This window comes from Lampris incognitus, chromosome 1 (genome assembly GCF_029633865.1).
Source record: "Lampris incognitus isolate fLamInc1 chromosome 1, fLamInc1.hap2, whole genome shotgun sequence".
Classification (NCBI taxonomy): domain Eukaryota; kingdom Metazoa; phylum Chordata; class Actinopteri; order Lampriformes; family Lampridae; genus Lampris; species Lampris incognitus.
The window spans coordinates 127,968,682-127,989,295 of NC_079211.1; the positions used below are offsets into that span (position 1 = coordinate 127,968,682).

General features: G+C 42.1%; 1 protein-coding gene across 1 annotated transcript; it reads right to left on the bottom strand.

The window, feature by feature from the left end:
- Positions 1-356: 356 nt before the first annotated feature.
- Positions 357-18,314, bottom strand: si:ch211-102c2.4 (uncharacterized protein LOC568178 homolog). The gene is made up of 4 exons (XM_056279554.1): positions 18,146-18,314; positions 7,585-7,872; positions 3,461-3,528; positions 357-446 (listed from the first exon to the last, which is right to left on the bottom strand). The coding sequence occupies exons 1-4, from the start codon at positions 18,312-18,314 to the stop codon at positions 357-359; spliced, it is 615 nt and encodes a 204-aa protein (XP_056135529.1).
- Between the last annotated feature and the right edge of the window lie 2,300 nt (positions 18,315-20,614).

Consider the following 20,614-nt stretch of genomic DNA (forward strand, 5'->3'; position numbering starts at 1 on the left):
ATGCCATTGTGGAACCAAGCCCTCCATTAATTTTTTCACATGTTCCATCTTTACATTGTGTGAGTTTGCCTATGTTTGGTTTGCCCAATAAATACAAACTTATTTCTTCAGTCGGCATGTTTTATTTCATTTATCTAACTCATATTTTTGAAAACCCTCAAACTAGTTGTGGGAATTTATGCATTTCGCCATCTTTGCCACCTGGATGCAGAGGAACCTCATGAAAAAAAAAGCTCTTAATTATTCCAAATCATTTATACTTGTTTTTTTCCTTCAACACGTTTTCAGCTTCATTACTTCTGAAGACTAATAATGGCAAATTGGATTTTGTCAGTAAAAGATGACCCAGTAGGTTTTCATTTATAATTTCCCTTAATGCTGTCCATACACGTGCCCTTGGCTGTCAGAACCTGAGTCACACCAACATCGTCATAAACTTCCTCTACCTTTTAAAGAAAGAAAGAAAGAGAACGTTAAGTTATTTATCCATTTATGAAGCTCTATCATCTCTTTTGTATTTATTCAACCTTTATTTCAGCAGGAGAATCCCATTGAGATAAAGAATATCTTTTCAAGGGAGATCTGGCCAAGACAGACAGCAGCATAAATAAAAACACTTGGTTACAGACAGAAAACAAAGAGACAAAAAAGCATGAGGAATTCACATTTCAAAAGAGAAATTTCTCTGAGTCACTTGCGTAACCAGGTAAATTAAAAACATTGACATCCCAAGGAATCTGCCTCTAATTCCTTCATTTTGGATTCAAAAGCATTTAACGAGATTAATTCGTTGAGGTTTAAGTCATTCTGCAACATATCCCATGCCGAGGGGGCAGAATACACACATGACCTTTTTCCAATTTCTGTACAGGCATTTGAGACAGAGAGCATAAAGAGAATGCAAAGAGTACTGTCTGGCACGTTTCTGCATGATAAAGACACATAGGTAGTGTGCCTTCGCCCAAGGTAAGTTAAGCTCATGAATAGTATCTGCCAGGGGTTATCGTGCCCCTTACTCCAGGGGTGCTCAACTCAAGGCCTCGAGGGCTGCAGTGTCTGCAGGTATTTGTTGCAACCATGCACTATACCACCTGATTTAACTAATTCCTTTCCATCCTTGGTCCAAGAGGTGAGTTAATTAGTTAAATCAGGTGGTGTAGTGCATGGTTGGAACAAATACCCGCAGACACTGCGGCCCTCGAGGCCTGGAGCTGGGCGCCCCTGCCTTACTCTGTATCTCCTGGATGGGGCATGTGTATTTATGATTCGTGTGAAACCATCATTAAAGACTGTCCAGGCTGTCTCCACATCAGGGATCAGCTCTATTCTACTTCAATTAAAATGAAACAAATCGTGATAAAACCCCTGTTCATTAACATGTTTAAGATTTACTTACAAATGATGCATGGTTTTAATTTAAGGAGTGTTCCTGATAGTAGCAGCAACACAAAGGTCACTTAGGTCATTACAAAAACACCAACAGCTTAGAATTTATGAGGTACATTGGTCAGAATCAAATCCATTCAGGTGGACTTCTCAGGGCATTTAAGAGTTGGACGAATAGGTGAATTAATTACCCAACTGGGTAAGATTGACGGAATCACAAAAAGATTTAAAATCATCAGATACTGGTTTAAACCAATTCCAGTTAAGATCACCAGATAAAACATTTTTACTAGTAGTAAAATATTACATTATGTGGTCTGGATAAAAGGTGCATCAAAGACTGCAACCCATCTTTTAAGGTAGATGGAGGAGGCCTATAACACCCAACAGCAATTATACGGAGGTTGTTGGCAATTTCCACATTCACTGCCAGAAATTCCAATTGCTTGCAGATTGATTCAGACAGAAATACCTTGACGTGAAAAAAGAAAAAATCCCATTTTTCTCCCCAATTGTACCCGGCCAATCATCCCGCTCTCTGAGCCGTCCTGGTCGCTGCTCCACCCCCTCTGCCAAGCCGGTGAGGGCTGCAGACTACCACATGCTTCCTCCGATACATGTGGGGTCACCAGCCACTTCTTTTCTCCTGACAGTAAGAGTTTCACCAGGGGTATGTGGTGCGTGGGAGGACCACGCTATTTCCCCCTCCCCCCTTAACAGGCACCCCAACCGACCAGAGGAAGCCCTAGTGCAGCGACCAGGACACATACCCACATCCAACCTCCCACCCGCAGACACGGCCTATTGTGTCTGTAGGGACACCTGAACCAAGCCTGGGGTAACACGGGGATTCGAACCGGCGATCCTCGTGTTGGTAGGCAATGGAATAGACCGCTACGCCACCCGGACACCCATCTGACGTGAAATTTTGATTTCACAGAAATGTCAACACCGCCACCTTTATTTGGTCTGTCAGCATGATAAACATTGTATCCATCCATGTCAATATCTTTATCAATAACTGATTTTGTCAGTCAAGTTCAGATATTATTTATTTACAACTTTAACAAATCTAGATCTGACTAAAATATGTCTTAAACTCCACTGTGAAATAAATTCAGTTCTCTATAATTATTTGTCATAATAAATATCTAAATATACTTTTCCTCATTCATGTGTCCTTTTGCTGTGAAAGAAAACACTGAGAGGTTGGAAGGGTTAAAATATGTACAATGAAAAATATAGTGTCTTATGACCACTAAATCACAGATAATCTCATTTTACACAGATCAATGATAGCCATCATTTTCTGCATTATGGATTCTTTTTCAAATGACAGATGAAAAATGTATTTGGAAGTATGACGTTATCACTCTTTTAGCAAAGTTTCCAGCAAAACAGAACAACATCTATTTTCAGCCATTATGATGTGGATTCTTGTAATTTTTTACTGTTGACTGCCTGTCATACTTGTGATACAGACATTTAAGGTCAATCTACTCTTGTATTTGGAACTTACTTATTACAAGAGTTTCACGGAGGTGTGACGTGCCTACAACTATATTAGAAGAACTGACTGTTCACTTGCCTAATACTATATCCCACCCCTTGACAGGTGCCATTGTAACGAGATAGTCAATTTACCTGTCAGTGATTTTAATGTTTTGGCTGATTGGTGTGTTATTATTATTATTATGTTTACATCTTTTTCCATGTTTTTTAATTAACAAAACTTATTTAAATCCAATTCAGCAGAACCTTACAAAGAGAACGTAAACACACAGCGAATTCGAGGGACTACCACAGCCACAGCCGCGGCGCGACCCAGTGTAACCCGCACCGCGGGAGACATCGCTAACCGCTCGACTACAGAGTCCGACTCGAGAACTTGGGACCAACGTGTCAAATTATCCATGCACGTTACAATATAAAACAGACAATTATAAACAATACAGCATGGGACAGTGAGGGGGGGTTAAATACATATATTCAAGGCATCATATATTTTCAAAGTCTTCATGTTTTTCCATGGTGACTGAGTGGACGACTTACTTTTTGTGTAACAGGAAATCACAACGGCCACCAGGGGAATCAAAGGGAGCAGAATCCAACGAGCACAGCCCCAGAAGTAAGCGCCAAACGCTGCGGGATAGCGAAGCACAAATTGTCGTCAGAGGCCTGGTGCACACCGCTGACCTCTCTGCCTGTGCGTGACCGCTCCCCCTTCGAGCTATGGCGGCTCGCACGTGTGTAGTGTCCACGGTGTGTCTGATATCGCTGTGTCGGTGTTGCTCCAGGACCATCACTGCAACCGACCAATCACATTGTTGCGCTGTCGCACCTTTGCAACTCGGGGAAAGAGACGGTTATTGTCTATTATCTATCAGGTTAAGGTTAGCGATCGGTAAAGGTTAGGGTAAGGTAATTGCTAGGTTGAGGTTACATTAGGTTAGCTTTGACGTTTTTCCATGGTCGGTCTGTTGCTGTGATGGTCCTGGAGCAACGTTTGTTACGTCATGGGAACGCCAGCACGGCGATACCGGATCGTGCTGGTGTCCGCTGCTGCGGCGCTGCTACTGCCAGCCCTTTCTTTCTACATGGAGTTTGCCTTTGATAATGGCCGTCAATAATCGGATGTTTCTTTTCGTTATAAATTTCATTTATATTGTAGCGAATTAGGGATCGGACCATTTAGTCGCTACAATGTTTAGTTTAGACACGTCTTTCTCCTAACATACAACCATAAAAATGGTTAAAATCTGTTTTTGTTTTTTAATCTCTGTGACATATGTAACCAGGTTAAAATTAATGTTTTTATTTTGTTTGAGTATGAAATATCACCAAATCCTGTCTGTGTGCTGTTATTTGTGTTTACTACATTTTATTTTATGTCATTATTTACTTTTATGTATGTTTTCCAACGACCGTCATATACATGTACTGTCGCTTTAAGAGAGAGGTCTTGTGGGTACACGGAAGTGGGAACGCGGGAGAGGCCATTTTTTGTTTTGGTGGGAGGAGTCTCAAGCAGCGATCGAGCCGAGCCACGCGTGTTTCTTACCATAGGACAGTTTTGCTGGTTGAGGAGAACGTAACCTTGAGTATCCCTGTAAGAAGATACTGCAAGCTGTGGGATAAAATACTTGTTTATCCTTTCTTACATCGGAGTCCCGTGGACGGTTTCTCCTTCTAACGCACACGAGTGAAGTCCGGGCAGTGGTTGAACTTCGACCCCCACGTCCGTAAGAAACACCGTGGCCCCCCACAACACCTGGGGCCCCACCGAAAATAGAACACAACGCAGAGCTAATGATGAGTGTGACGGGCGTTCAGCAGGCTGACCAGTATAGAACAGCATAGGACTGCCCCCGTTACACATACGGAAGTGTAATGCACTCAAGAAACAGAAAGTTTGCGCTGTTTGAATTAAAAAGATTATTATCTTTGAATTCCGAGAAGTTTTCATGGGAAAAAAACTGCCCTTGTTTCTCTGAATTAGCAAGATTATTATCTGAATGTCTTGAGTCACCACGTAGCCAGCCTGAATGCATTTCAGATGCATCTTCTTATATACATGAAGCATGTTCATATCGTTCAACTGATCCTGGAGAAACACCGCAATATCCGCAGCTCAGAATGGGCTTTCTATCTGAACCACAAAGTCCTGAGGCGCATGCGCAAAGTCGACAAATAATACCATGACACATACATCGCAGTGTCTCAAACCAAAACCAAAATAAAACTGGATTAAACTAAACAGGCTGTGGTCCGCGGTCTAAGCACCGGCTTTGTGTCGATGCAGTTGCCCACTGGGGGCTCGTCAGATCCGACTATAGCCGGACTCGATGAAGCGGCAATAATTGGCAGCGCTGTCCTCGGGAGGGGGGCGGAGTCGGTTTGTGTTCGTCACATGAATGCGTCTCTGGGTGTGTCGGAAAAAGCAGCGGTTCGGCCTGGATTCGCCTCGTCTCCTTCGAGACTGCAGGCCGGAGAGACGCAGTTGGAGAACGCATGCAGTACGAGGGTGGGTGTTTGAACTAAAATAGGGACCGATTGGCCACTAAATTGGGAGAATCGGAAATAAACTTATATAAAAAAACTAAAAAGGCTGGATATGTTTGCTTCCACGAAATCGAGCTCTCAAGTCAATGAGAGCTTCTCTTGGAATTTTTTGAGATCTCATTGATTCAGAAAAACAGCAGAATTTTTTTTTTATGAAAAATTTTCTCAGAATTCTGGGATGAAAATCTCAATTCAGAAAACAAGGCAAACATTTTTTTTCCTCAAGTGAATGCATTATGCTTCCATAGCACATTCTACTGATATAGACATGATTGAGACTATAGTGAAAGGTGCCAGTTATGTAACGTAGCTGGCATCGTGTCAATAGCAGAGCCATGCCATGGGCTGTGCGAAGTGTGCTACTGCACAGGGCCTTGCACCTCTAAGGCCTCGTACCTGGCCTGCAATTCTGCAGGGTTTCCCCCCCTACACACACACACACACACACACACACACACACACACACATATATATATATATATATATATATATATATATATATATTATGACTGCTCTTGACCCAACATGCTTCTAAAATAAAATTCATGTGTGTCAATTCCATTATGCATAGTCATGGTCACATGAAAAAAAAATGAACAAATTTTTCTTTTTTTTTCATATTCGATATATTCGATATTATGTAGTGCGTCCTTCATCTCATTGCTCACTGCGAGAAAGAAGGAGAATTTCATAAACACGACTCGGGTGCTGAGAAAAGGACAAAAAAATTAAAAAGAAGGAAGAATTTCACAAGTTACTGCGAGGATCGCTAGATAAATTTGTCAATACTCCCAGAGATGTGGTGGCTGAGCAGATGTCCAAAGCGAGCGGGTGCATGTGACTGTGACCATAGGCTGCGTGTAATGACCAGTCAGAAAAAATTACCTAAAATCTAAATTAAATATAGGCTATAGACCTGAAATACTGAATTGCGACATGCTGTCATACCTCAATAGGCCACAATAAAGTGACAGCTGAACTGACTTGATGAAGTAAAGCCAATAGTTTTACAATTTTTTTTCTTTGAGACTATAAATAGCAAATTTTAGAAATTCCTGTCGTTTTGAGAAAGAAAAACTGCACAGCTTTTGTATTTTTGGATACAAAAAGGGAGAAAAAAAACCCAACATATTGACTGGGGAAAGCCGTAACAATGGAAAGCATTTCACTGAAAAGAAAAGGACCCTTGGACAATAAAGTGATCGTGAGATCAGGTCAGAGATGTACTTGATGCTGCTCTAATATCTTTGACTGCCTTCTGTTTTTTTCTTCCTTATAGCATCATACATAGACTGAGGTGCTATGCCTAGCACACTGCACAACTATAGCGAGGTTTAGAGGTTTTGTTTCCTCTGGAATAACTCACACAAAAAGACGTCTTTTCTCAGTACTGTATGCATAAAGTGCTTTTGATTCAACTAACTGTCAAATAGCATACAGACAGGTGACAAATGAAAGGAAAACCTGAATGCTTGACCCCTTCAGTGTGTGTGCGTGTATGTGTGTGTGTGTTGGGGGGGGGGCTCTGTTATGCTGTGGGGGGCATTTTCCTGGCATGGTTGGGTCCACTTGTCCCATGGAAGGATCACTGCTAAGTTATTCTGAGTGATCATCTTTATCCTATGATGAAACATTTCTATCCTGATGGGAGTGGTCTCTTCCAGGATGACATTCCCCCATCCACAGGGCACGAGGGGTCACTGAATGGTTTGATGATGATTAACATTATGTACATCATATGCAATGGCCTTCACAGTCACCAGATCTCAACCCAATTGAAAATCTATGGGAGATTTTGGACCGACATATTAGACAGTGCTCTCCACCATCACCATCAAAACACCAAATGAGGGAATATTTTTTGAAAGTGTAAGGGAAGAATGGTGTAAATCCCTCCAGTAGAGTTCAGAGACTTGTAGAATCTATGACAAGGAGCATTGAAGATGTTCTGGAGGCTCGTGGTGGCCCAGCACCTTACTAAGTCACTTTATGTTGGTTTTTCCTTTCATGTGTCGCTCACACACACACACACACACACACACACACACACACACACACACACACACACACACACACACACACACACACACACACACGACTCCAACCAGCAAAAAGAAAATGTGCTCCTGTACTTACAGCTGTGGAGGTAGACATCAGCCAGTTTGATGATGGTGTCATTTTGACCCAGCACACCACACCAATACATCCCTTCACCATCGCCAGGCTCCACCACAGAAATAGTGAAGGAGTCCAAGTCCTCGGTCACCTCTAGCTTTCCTCTATTCAAAACCTGTGTTTGCTGAGTCAACACAAGGCCGATGCAGCATTCAGATGTGATCTGCTTGCACCACACCCGTGGAAGGGTCTTCTGCCACATTTCATACGTACATGTCAGCTTCTGCTGAAACAGCCCCCCACATGTACCTGTAAAGCAGAACGATTTGGCTTGAATTGAAGATTTTTGCTCTTAAGAATTATATTCTATTGGGGGTAAAATGCGGTTCAATCGATTTGATAAAAGTGACACAATATTTTTGGTGAAATCACATCCCTAATAATTTTACATTCAAAATTCAAGATCACTTTATTTGCCCTGATGGAAATTTGTCTTGGACATAAAGGCTGCCACATAAAAATACATACATTATAGTGCAGTAACAGACATAAAGTGCATAGCACAGACAAGTGCAGATATGAAGTGTATTCAAATATGTTCAACACAGCCCCTCATTTCACACCCTCCTTATGTCCCGAGTTTGGGAGATTCGTTGATAGAGGGATGAAAGAGTCTTTATACCCGTTCAGGTATCTTTTCCTGTATTTAATTGGAACCCTGTAGCATCTACCTGATGGGAGCAGTTTGTATTCTGAATACAGGACATGAAAGGGGTCAGCAATAATTTCCCCAGCCTGTTCAATGATAGTCTTCTCAGAGAACATTTGGAGAGAGGGATGCTCCCTTACACCCACCACTTTCATTGCTGTGTAGACCAGTCTGTTTATTGGTGATTTTAACTTAACTGATATGTTACCAAACCAAGCGGAGAGACTCCATAATGTAATATCCTCTCTATCACAGCATGATCAAATTACATAATCACCCTCTGTCCAACCCCAACATCCTGAGTCTGTGCAAAAAGTAGAGTCGCTGGTGGATCCTAGTACATACAGAATTCACATTGACATCCCGAGACAGATTACAGTCAATAAGTATTTGTAAGAATGAACCTGTGAAATACAAGCGTTATGGATCAGTAGTGGAGAATGATCCTCAGATGTCCTGGATCAAAAATAATTTCTTCTGTTTTCTTAGTGTCTACAATGGGATGCACACCATTGCGCAAACTTTTTAACCTCTAAACTAAAGCCAGAAATGCCAGTGTCTGTATCTGTAAGTCGCAAGATGGCAGTGTCATCAGAAAACTTGACAATAAAAGTCCTGGGATGACTGCTTGTACAATCATTTGTATATAATGTAAACAAAATGAGAGAACTCACACAACATAGAGGAACACCTGTGTTGTTGACTTTAGACTCAGACAATGTCTGGTTCACTAGGACCTGCTGGGTCCTCTGGTCAAAAAGGAGTGATACAACCTGAAGATATATGGGTTAACAGACATCTGTCTGAGCTTACTGAGAAGGATGGGTGGATGCAGGATATTAAGAGCAGAGCTGAAGTCTACAAACAAGGTGTTGCAAAATAAAATGTTTTACGGTTAGTATTGCATCATCAGTGCCATGACTGTCTTTATAAGCAAACTGATGAGAATCTAGCTGTCCATTATGTTTGACTTCAGCTTCCACACCATCATCTTTTCCAGACACTTCATTGCAATAGAGGTCAGGGCTACTGGTCTACAGTCAGGCTTTTTTGGAAGAGGAGTAATTTCCTTTTTCCAGAGAGATGGAACTATATAATAATAATAATAATAATAATAATAATAATAATAATAATAAGGGAACCATATCCCAGGCAACATCATCATCCATGCAGTCCAGAAGATCGCCCTGCTCGGAACAGCCCACATATTACGACGAGTACTGTCAATCAAGTGACATCTGCACTATAGTGCCTCAGGTCCATAGTTTGAACCCAGCTCTACAGGATGTAAATCAGGAAACACGAAAGAAATATGAATAATAATAATAATAATAATAATAATAATAATAATAATAATAATAAGGTCCGTAGAAGTTCAACCCCTCCTCCACGTGGCACGGACTGGGCAGCGCAAGTATGGCAAGCCAGCAATACAAGCGGCCAAAGGGGCTCTGACAATTAAACACAATGATGCAATTACGACTAACTAAATCACCATACTGCATTGGTCGTCGCGCGGGTCAACAAGGGCCGCGATCCCCGGCGAGGAACCAGGCTGGGATCGAAAAGTCTGCTACTGGAATAAACTCTACCCACCAAATACTAGAGGAACACCACACCAAAGACACTCCTCACAGTGGCCTTCTATGTACAACAACTAAAAACCCAACAAAAAGAACAAGACAGAAATGGTTTAGGGAGGAGTATAAATATGTCATGGAAGCCTTCTACACTGCTCCACTAAAACCAACAGTAACGTCAACGTCCAAAGCTGCCTACAACATCTGGCAAGAAGAAACACCCCGCAGATAGATTGAATCTGGATGCCAACAAGCTCTCCAATGTCAGGCGCGACATCATTAAAAACCAAAGAATAACAGACCTGGAACTCGAAAACATAGGAGAAAAGATCAGAGAGAGCATCCCCAACACGAGCATCGAGGAGCTAAATATCAACAAACCAGACGAGACAGCAGCAACTGGTGAAGAGGAAGAAGAACAAGCAGAAACCACCATCACAGACCCCCAGAAGTACAACACCAAGTAGAGGCAGCCCAGGAAAAATACAACGAGAAAGAAGCAGAGATGACAGTAAGTATCCGGCAGAGATGGGAAACCCTGAAAGAAATTCCTATCAAAGAACAACTAATAATCCCAAAGATCAAGAAAGACCACCACTCCAAAGAAGCCATCAGACTCACCAACAAAGCCATCCAAAACATTAAGAGCGAGATGACAAGACCGTTGAACATAACAGAAATCAACCAGCTCATATATGCGGCCGCTTCAGCCATTGCAGACACAGTAGGAAAAAGACCAAGACAACAACAGAATCAGAAGAGAAAACAACCAGTTTGGAAGGAGAAAACTGAGAAGGAGATTAGGAAACTGCGGCGACAACTATCACTCCTGAGTGAAGTCGAGAAAAACTCCAACATCAAAGAGAGAAAAAGGAAACATCTGAAACGAAAGCTCAACATCAAACAGAAGAATGATATACCAATAGTCAAAGAGATGCTAAAACAACAGATTCAAGCAAAGGCACAGAGACTCGGGAGATTCGACAAGGGAAGCAAGTTCTTTTGGCCAAACAAGATCTTCAAAGAAGATGCCAAAAAATTATATCGTGAGCTGAGCAAGAAGATAGATGTCAACGAACCACTTACAATCAAAGAAGTCGAGGAGTTCTGGAGTAAGATCCAGGAGAACAACAAAAGACACAACGAGGGAGCTACATGGATCCAGCAACAACAGGATCAATACAAACATATACAGCACCAAGAATGGTCAGACATCAACACCACTGAGACCACTGCTGCCATCAACAAGACCAACAACTGGAAGGACCAGGGATAGACAGAATTGCCAACTTCTGGATCAAGGACCTGCCCAGCATCCACGAAGAACTTGCATGGGTCTACAGTGGTATCATCAAGAATCCAAAGAAATGTCCCAAATGGCTCACATGGGGAACCATGTACCTGCTCCAAAAGACAGAAGAGACACAGAACCCAAAGAATTACAGACCCATCACCTGCCTACCAACAATGTACAAGATCATCACCTCCATCAGCACAGAGAGGACCTATAGCTTCCTCAACAAAAACAAGTTGTTGCCAGCAGAACAGAAGGGATGCAAGAAAGCTATGGATGCAAGGACCAGCTACTCATCAATAAAGCCATATTGCAAGAGGTCAAATTGAAAGAAAGAACTTGTCAACAGCATGGATTGACTACAGGAAGGCATTTGACAGCATACCACATTCCCGGATAGAGAAGAGCCTCAAGATCTACAGAGTCTGCCCAACAACTGTCAAATTCATCACGGAGAGCATGAAGACCTGGAAGACCACCCTGAATCTCCATCATGCAGAGGGGTCGTTAACATCAAGACTGATCAACATCAGAAGCGGAATCTTCCAAGGGGACTCACTATCACTACTGCTCTTTTACCTTGCACTAGCACCACTCAGCAATCTACTGAACAACAGCAGCTATGGATACAAATCACAGAATGGCAAACTGACCCACCTGTTCTACACTGACGACCTCAAGACGTTTACCAAGGATGACAATCAGCAGAAGGGTCTACTCAAGAAGGAAATGGGGAAGTTCACCAACTGTATCTCAGGCAACATCAACATCCACGCAGTCCAGAATATCGCCCTACTCGAAACAGCCCACATATTATGATGAGTACTGTCAATCAAGTGACATCTGCCCTATAGTGCCTCAGGTCCATAGTTTGGACCCTGTTCTACAGGATGTAAAACATGAAACATGAAAGAAATAATAATGATAACTGCTGTTTTGATATAACTGACTGCTGTTTTGATATGACTGACTGCTGTTTTGATATAACTGACTGCTCTTTGATGTGACCGACCACTGTTTTGATATAGCTGATGCTGTTTTGATGTAGCCGATTGCTGTTTTGATATGGCTGACTGCTGTTTTGATATAACTGACTGCTGTTTTGATATGACTGACTGCTGTTTTGATATAACTGACTGCTCTTTGATGTGACCGACCACTGTTTTGATATAGCTGATGCTGTTTTGATGTAGCTGATTGCTGTTTTGATATGGCTGACTGCTGTTTTGATATAACTGACTGCTGTTTTGATATAACACTGCTGTTTTGTTATGTCTGACTGCTGTTTTCATGTAACTGGCTGCTGTTTTGATATAACTGACTCCTGTTCTGATATGTCTGACTGTTGTTCTGATGTGTCTGACTGCTGTTTTGCTATAACTGACTGCTGTTTTGCTATATCTGACTGCAGTTTTGATATGACTGACTGCTGTTTTGATATAACTGACTTCTGCTTTGCTATAACTGACTGCTGTTTTGATATAACTGACTGCTGATATATATTGCACTTTTACTTCAGCACTGGTTTTGCTCTTAGATGCTTGCTTGGAGAGAAGATGCACTTATGACCTCTGATGACTAGTAGTTCTCCTGATTTTCTACATTAAATGAACTTATTGTAAATCACTTTGGATAAAAGCGTCAGCTAAATGCCAGTAATGTAATGTAATGTAATGTAATGTAATAACAATAATAATAATAATGGATTACATTGTTATAGCACTTTATCTAGACACCCAAAGTGCTTCACAGTGAAGGGGGGAAACTCACCTCAAACACCACCAATATGTAGCACCCACCTGGGTGATGTATGGCAGCCAGTTTGTGCCAGAATGCTCACCACACATCAGCTTGAGGTGAAGAGGGACGAAGCATTGAGCAAATAAACAGGGGTTATGATTTTGTGGCCAGATGGAGAGAGCCAGGTTGGGAATTTTGCCAGAACACCGGAGGACCCCCTGCTCTTTGTGATAAGTGCCATGGGATCTTTAATGATCACAGTGAGTCTGGACCTCAGTTTAACGTCTTATCTGAAGGATGGCATCTCCTACACAGTGTTTCTCAACCGGGGGTCCGCGGACCCCTAGTGGTCCGTGGTGTAATTGCAAGGGGTCCGTGAAAATAAAATATCTTTAAAAAAAGATCCTATGACATTTATAGAAAGAGGATTATTTTACTCAAATGTGACTGAGACCTTTATCTACCTAAACTATAAAGGGTAACAGGACTTTTTCTCTAATTACATCTTTTACATCTAATTACGTACAAAGAAGAAGATGATAAACACAGTTACACGAAGAAGAAGAAGAAGAAGTAGAAGATGAAGAAAAAGAAGAAGAAGAAGTCGTGACAACATGGAGAGATAGCTCAAATTAAAAAAAACGGACGAAGGAGACTCGGGGCCACCCGAAAAGAAAACCAAAACAGACAGCAAAAAGAGACTTTACAAAGAAGATTACATATTATTTGGATTTACGGCAACTGATTCGGAACCTCAGCAGCCTCTGTGTTTTTTATGTGGAGAGGTACTGTCAAACCACGCCATGAAACCGGCGCACCTGCAGCGGCACCTAAGCACCAGGCACCAGTCATCAGTGGGCAAGACTGCTGACTTCTTCAAACGAAAATTGTCGGAGTTCAGGGGAGCGCAAAATCACATGCGTGCCGCAAGTCAGACTTCAGCAACTTCCCTTCAAGCATCTTACCAGGTAGCTTTGCTAATCGCTAAAGCTAAAAAGCCGTATACAATAGCAGAGGAGCTAATTGCACCAGCAGCAGCTATCCTAGCTGAAACTATGGTGGATAAAAAAGCAGCAGATGCAGTCCGGTCAGTACCGCTGTCTAACGACACAATATGCCACCGCAGAGTGGATGAGATGGCTGGTTACATTGTTCAGCAGGTGACCGATAAACTGAAAAGAGCGGGCTCTTTTTCAGTACAGCTAGACGAGTCTACTGATGTGAATAGAGAAGCCCAGTTGGTCATGTTTGCTCGTTTCAAAGATGACACAGTCAACGATATAGTTGAACACATCGTCTTCTGCAAGCCACTACCTGAAAAAACTACGGGTGAGGACATTTTTAATTTGATTGACTGTTTTTACACGGAGCACGCGTTGGACTGGAAGCGCTGCTCTCATGCATGCACAGACGGGGCAGGGTCTATGACAGGTCGGCACCGCGGAGTTGTCTCTCGCATCAGGCAGGTAAACCCCAACATCCAAAGCATGCACTGCATAATTCACAGAGAAGCGTTGGCTTCAAAACGCATGAGCCCAGAACTGGACAGTGTTTTGACTGACGCTGTGAAAGTGATTAACTTCATTAAATCACGACCTCTCAACGCAAGACTGTTCCACAAGCTGTGCGACGAAACAGGCGGTGACCATCATCAGCTGCTGCTACATACAGACGTACGTTGGCTATCAAGGGGCAAAACACTAGAGACTATGGGAACTGAGAGAGCAGGTGCGCGATTTCCTCTCCGAGCATGGACATCCTCTGGCTGCTAAACTTGAAGACCAGACCTGGTTGGCTCACCTGGCTTACCTTGCTGATGTTTTTGGCCGTCTGAATGAGTTGAACACGAGCTTGCAAGGTGATGATAAAACTGTTCTTCAGATGTTTGATAAAGTTTCAGCATTCATGAGGAAAACTGACCTCTGGTTGAGACGGTGTGAAAAGGGGATGTCAGTAATTTCCCTCAGCTTAACTCTTGGATAGCTGACATGAAACAGAACATGAAGCAGAACATTTTGAAAACTGTAAAAATGCACCTGGCCAAACTGTCAGCTGAATTTCAATCCTACTTCCCAGACATTGAGGACATTTGTACTAGACATGACTGGATACACAGGCCATTCATGCCCAGCAGCATGGATACAGCACCAGAGAAACTCCATGAGAGCCTCATTGACCTGTCTTCAGACAGTGGCTTCAGACTGAAGTTTTCAGAGACATCACTAACACAGTTTTGGTGCTGTGTGGAGAAGGAGTACCCAGAGCTTGCAAAACAGGCTCTCTACCAGTTGGAGCCATTCGGGTCTACATACTTGTGTGAGGTCACTTTCTCAGCTCTGACACACATAAAGACGAAACAGAGAAACAGACTTCAAGAGAGAGGTATCATTACAGCTGTTGCCACTATTCAACCCAGGTTACAGAAACTCATGAGTGGCAGACAAGTACAAGTGTCTCACTAACGGTTACACAGCACACCTCACCACACATGAACTTTTCACCACACCACACCCAAGTGGCACACAAACAGTGAGGATGCTTTGCTTTGAAAACACACACACCATCTGCCTCTACAGACAAAACTAAGACTTAACTATACAATATCCATTGAGATTTCATACTTATGTTTGTTTTTGTTCTTGCAGAGTGCATAAAAATTCTGTTTTGTTACATATTTCTGGAAGTTACTGCATAAAAATTCTGTTTGTTACATATATCTGAAAGTTACTGCATAAAAATTCTGTTGTTACATATATCTGAAAGTTACTGCATAAAAATTCTGTTGTTACATATATCTGAAAGTTACTGCATAAAAATTCTGTTGTTACATATATCTGAAAGTTACTGAATACATATTCTGTTTTGTTACATATATTTGAAAGTTACTGCATACGAATTCTGTTTTGTTAACTATATCTAAGTTACAACTGAAAGCTCTTATTTTTGCCCCAAAGAGTGAATAAATGCTATAATGCAATTTAAAATGCAGTTTCTACTGTTTCTATCAAATTGCAACCCCCCTCCCCCAAGATCAGGTGGAGGGGTCCTCAGGGTAGATCAAAAATACGGAGAGGGTCCAGGACCCCAAAAAGGTTGAAAACCACTGTCCCCGTCACTGCACTGGGGTTTTTATTGTTTAGTGACCAGAAGGAAGACTGTCCCCTACAGGCCCACCAACACTACTTCCAGCAGCAACTCAGTTTTCCCGGAAGGTCTTCCATCCAAGTATGAGCCAAGTCCATACCTGCTTAGCTTCTGTCATTCAGCAGAGACAAGGTACATGTTGGTATCGCTGGTATAGCCATGTCAACATATATTTAAATCAACAGACCTTTGACCAACAGAGACCCAGCCTGGTGTAAGTTCCTCTGCACATGTCTTCAAAAGGAAGGCTGAGACACCATCAAGGCCTGTTGCCTGACTGGTGTTTGTTCCTTTAAATATTCCTGTGACTTCTTTGGGACTATTGTCTATCCTTCAAACACAATCATCAAGTGTTGTGGCGTTAATGACACTCACGTTCTACAGAGAAATCATGTGAATCAAATCTAATGCAGAGGTTGTTCAAGTCGTTTGCCATAGTACTGTCATCTGTTGTGCGCAGTGTTTTGCATATTTGTGATAGATTGTGAAATAGATTTATGTATATTGTGTTTATTAAGATATATATGTATGAAATTGTTAATTTAGATGCCCAATATACCAGATGTTTTTAGTAATGCCATTTAGTGTGTTATTGATATTTATTTTCTTTTTTTTAATTATCAAATACATCTTTTCAAATCAATTCAAACCATGAAGGTTTTGTGGAATTAGGGTGGTTTTAAAACCTAGACGTTTGTAAGAGAAAATTACCCATTGTAGTTTACACAGAGACATTTTTCTAATAAAAAATAATTGATATAAAGCAGGAACAATTAAGTATTCAAAGTGTCTGTGAATGTTCTCATTCATCCAGGTCATGGTTATCCAAAGGAGTTGAATCAAGTGCAACTGGACTTGGTATATATCCGTGAAGACGTTTCGCCTCTCATCCAAGAGGCTTTCTCAGTTCGTGCCTTTCTGACTAGACCAAGCTGGTCTGACTGGCTGGTGATGAGACTCAGCATTTATCCTCTAGGAGTCGTTGTCAGAGCTATTGATATGCGTGGCTACCCCAGTTGGACCTTTGTGAAAACTGCAACACGTTCCAAAAAGACCAATCAGGTGAGCGACGAGGAGAAAAGGAATAGAAGGAATAGCACAGTCATACCGTATGTTTCTGGGGTCTCCGAGAAACTCAGGAGAATTCTCAACAAACACCGCATCCCAGTTTACTTCAAACCCAGCAACACACTCCGACAAAGACTGGTTCATCCCAAAGACCATGTACCACACCCGGAAAAGCAATCTGGTGTATGCCGTACAATGCAATGAGGATTGCACTGACCTATACATAGGAGAAACCAAACAACCACTACACAAACGGATGGCCCAACACAGAAGGCCAAACTCCTCAGGACAAGACTCAGCAGTCTATCTACACCTAAAGGAGAAGACACACTCTTTCCAGGACAGCAACGTACACATTTTGGACAGAGAAGATAGATGGTTTGAAAGAGGGGTGAAGGAAGCCATCTATGTGAAACTGGAAAAACCATCCCTCAACAGAGGAGGAGGTCTGCGACACCACATATCTCCCACTTAAAATGCCGTCCTTTCATCTCTACCCAGGAGACTCAAGAAGCCTAGCCTCCATGAACAACAGTCGGCGGTCACTAACGGCTCCAACGACTCTCATGACCAATGAACAATGAAGTCGAAACTAACCCCCCCCCCCCCAACGACCGTCGCTGCTAAACAAATGCAAATCAATAGCTCCGATGGCGACGGGCGCGGCCATAAAATCGGTACACAAAAGAGCCACTCATATCTATGGCTCTGTTAGCGACGGGCGTTGCTAAACATCGGGACACAAAGAGCCACGCATATCAATAGCTCTGACAACGACTCCTAGAGGATAAATATCCGAGTCTCATCACCAGCCAGTCAGACTAGCTTGGTCTAGTCAGAAAGGCACGAACTGAGGAAGCCTCTTGGATGAGAGGCGAAACATCTTCACGGATATATACCAAGTCCAGTATTCAAAGTCAAAGGTTGAATCTACAAGCACTTAATATACGATTGTTAAAAAGTTATCAAATTAGAGGCACGAGGTATTATAACATTTTGCACACATTTTTCGTAAATTAAAGGGCAATAAAAGACCTCTGCACATACCTGCACCCAAAAGCAACAGAGACATCAGAAGATGCATTATTAAGCACATAATGTTGAAATGCTGAGCTCTTGTGACGGGGAAGAGGAAGACGTGTGCTCCTCTGAGGTCAAACAGGGAAACTTTCAGGAAATATCTACAGATACGTGTGGTTGCTGAAGAGCTGATCATTATCACAAGTTCTCTGCATCAGAAAACCAAATTAATATTTGAATAGAATAGGATAACCAAAAGCAAACGTCATATGTTGTTGCCAAATTGAGGCAGATAAACAAAACATTCTAACTGATACAAATATATCATACCAATAAATTATATGTATAGTTCACATACATAAATTAAAGTTTACTAAAATATTATACTTTGCTACTAGTGTATTACTAAAATGTAACAACACTGTAGCGAACTCGGGACGCTGCATCCGGGACGCGAGCCAATGGCTCCCACATCGCAAGCGACTACGTAAACCAGTCGACTAAAAGGTCCGATCCGCTAGTCAAGGGCCAACGTGTTTACTTATCCATGCACGTTACAATACTAATGTATCACACTACTAACATACGAGTACTGATACTCTAATACTATTATACTGTGGGAGTGCAGGAATGAGGAGACGGGGAGATCGAGTCGAGTCAGTTCCGCTTACTCGCCACACAAAACAACACCGATACAGCACAATCTCTCGTGGCAACCATAACCGCTAGGCTGCTGCAAAACATGGCTCCACCCCGGAAACTCTAAGCAGTGCCTACGTCAGCACGCTAAACGTCTGCCTTAAAGGAGCAGCAGCCCCTGGTGAATCTACCCTCAATTGTGTATCACCACAATACTACATTATACTATTAAACTATACTAAATTACTAATACTTTATAAATATATATACACGCCATAAAAATAAGTACCATAAAGATGGATCAAAACTTACATCATAATTTTACATCACATTAATAGGTAACATTAATAGGTAATATCCCAAGACCTTGAGAGAAGGATACGCAGTTTGGATAATGGATGAATGGATGGATTAATAGGTACAGGTACAGGTATAGGTGCTGTAAAAGGGGGGTTGTCCCCCGACAAAGCTTTAATTCGTCAATCCGAGGATTTTATTTTGAAATATAGATCAGCACTGGGCTGTGTCATTGGCTATTCTTTCAACCAATGAAATGAACTCTTGTATGGACGCGTTAGAAAGTTCAGTAAATAAAGTAGGAGTAGCATTTATTGTTCCAGAATTTCATATTAAAGTAGAGAAAAGGATCAATGAGGAAATATCAGTATACACAGCAGAAATGCTTGCAATATTGTCAGCAGTGCAGTGGATAGAAGAAACAAGACCATTGAGAGCAATTATTTGTTCAGACTGAAGTTCATCACTAGGCAGTTTACAATAATTCAGAAAGCAGATCAGACATTTTAATCGAGGCACAACAGACATGATATAGAATTCAAATGGTGGATCTTACAGTATCATTTTTATGGGTACCGGCACACATTGGCATTGAGGGAAATGAAATAGCAGAAAAAGTTGCAAAGAAGGCTACAAAACATAATCACATTCATTTGACAGTTACTTTGAGCAAGACAGAAAAAAAAGAGTATTATTAAGCACAGATCGAAGGAAAGGTGGCAAAAGCAATGGGAGGAAGAGAGGAAAGGACGTGGGAGAAACGAGGTGTGCAGGAAGGAATAGGAGAGATGAGACAATAATTTCAAGACTCAAATTTGGACACACTGGACTAAACAGTACACTTTCCAAAATAAGCAAACACAATACAGGCAGATGTGACTACTGTGGGCGAGAAGAAACATTAGAGCACGTTATGATATTGTAGCGAAGTCGCTACCCCGTCAGAATTGTGCTGTCCTGTTTTACCCATCAGGCACTGCGTGCAGATTGTCAGTTGTTATTAAATAGTTTGTAAGTGTTTTATGTGGTTGTATGTGTTTATGTGATTACTATTTGTTGTGGTGTAATTGTAGTTGTCATTCTGTTGTGTTGTGTAACCTTGGTACTGAAACCCTGAACAACTTTGTTGTTCGAGTAGATGACTACCATGTACTGTGTCACATTCCTCATAAATTCTTGTTTCTGTGTGAGTTCTATGAAGGGGCTACAAAGTTACCTTTGTCGTTGCTTCAAAGTTCGTCACGCTGGTGTCAGAAGTGAGATTGCAGCCAATACCCACAGATCGAAGATGGCAACGCCAAGAAGAACCTTCGATATAGAACTCCGAGAGATTGAGGACTTCATCGAGTGTCTGGATAAAGAGCTTTCCTGGGGAAAGAGCATCGCCGCTCGAAAGAAGATGTGCCGCGGAGGAAGGGCCGACGGAGACAATGCACCCCGTTCTTCAGGACCTGACACGGCCGGCCGGTTCAGCGATTCGGAGGCGGCATCTTCCGCCGAGAAGTCGCGGCCCACTCTGATTTCAACGCCGACCACGTCACCGCCGGCCACCACCCACCC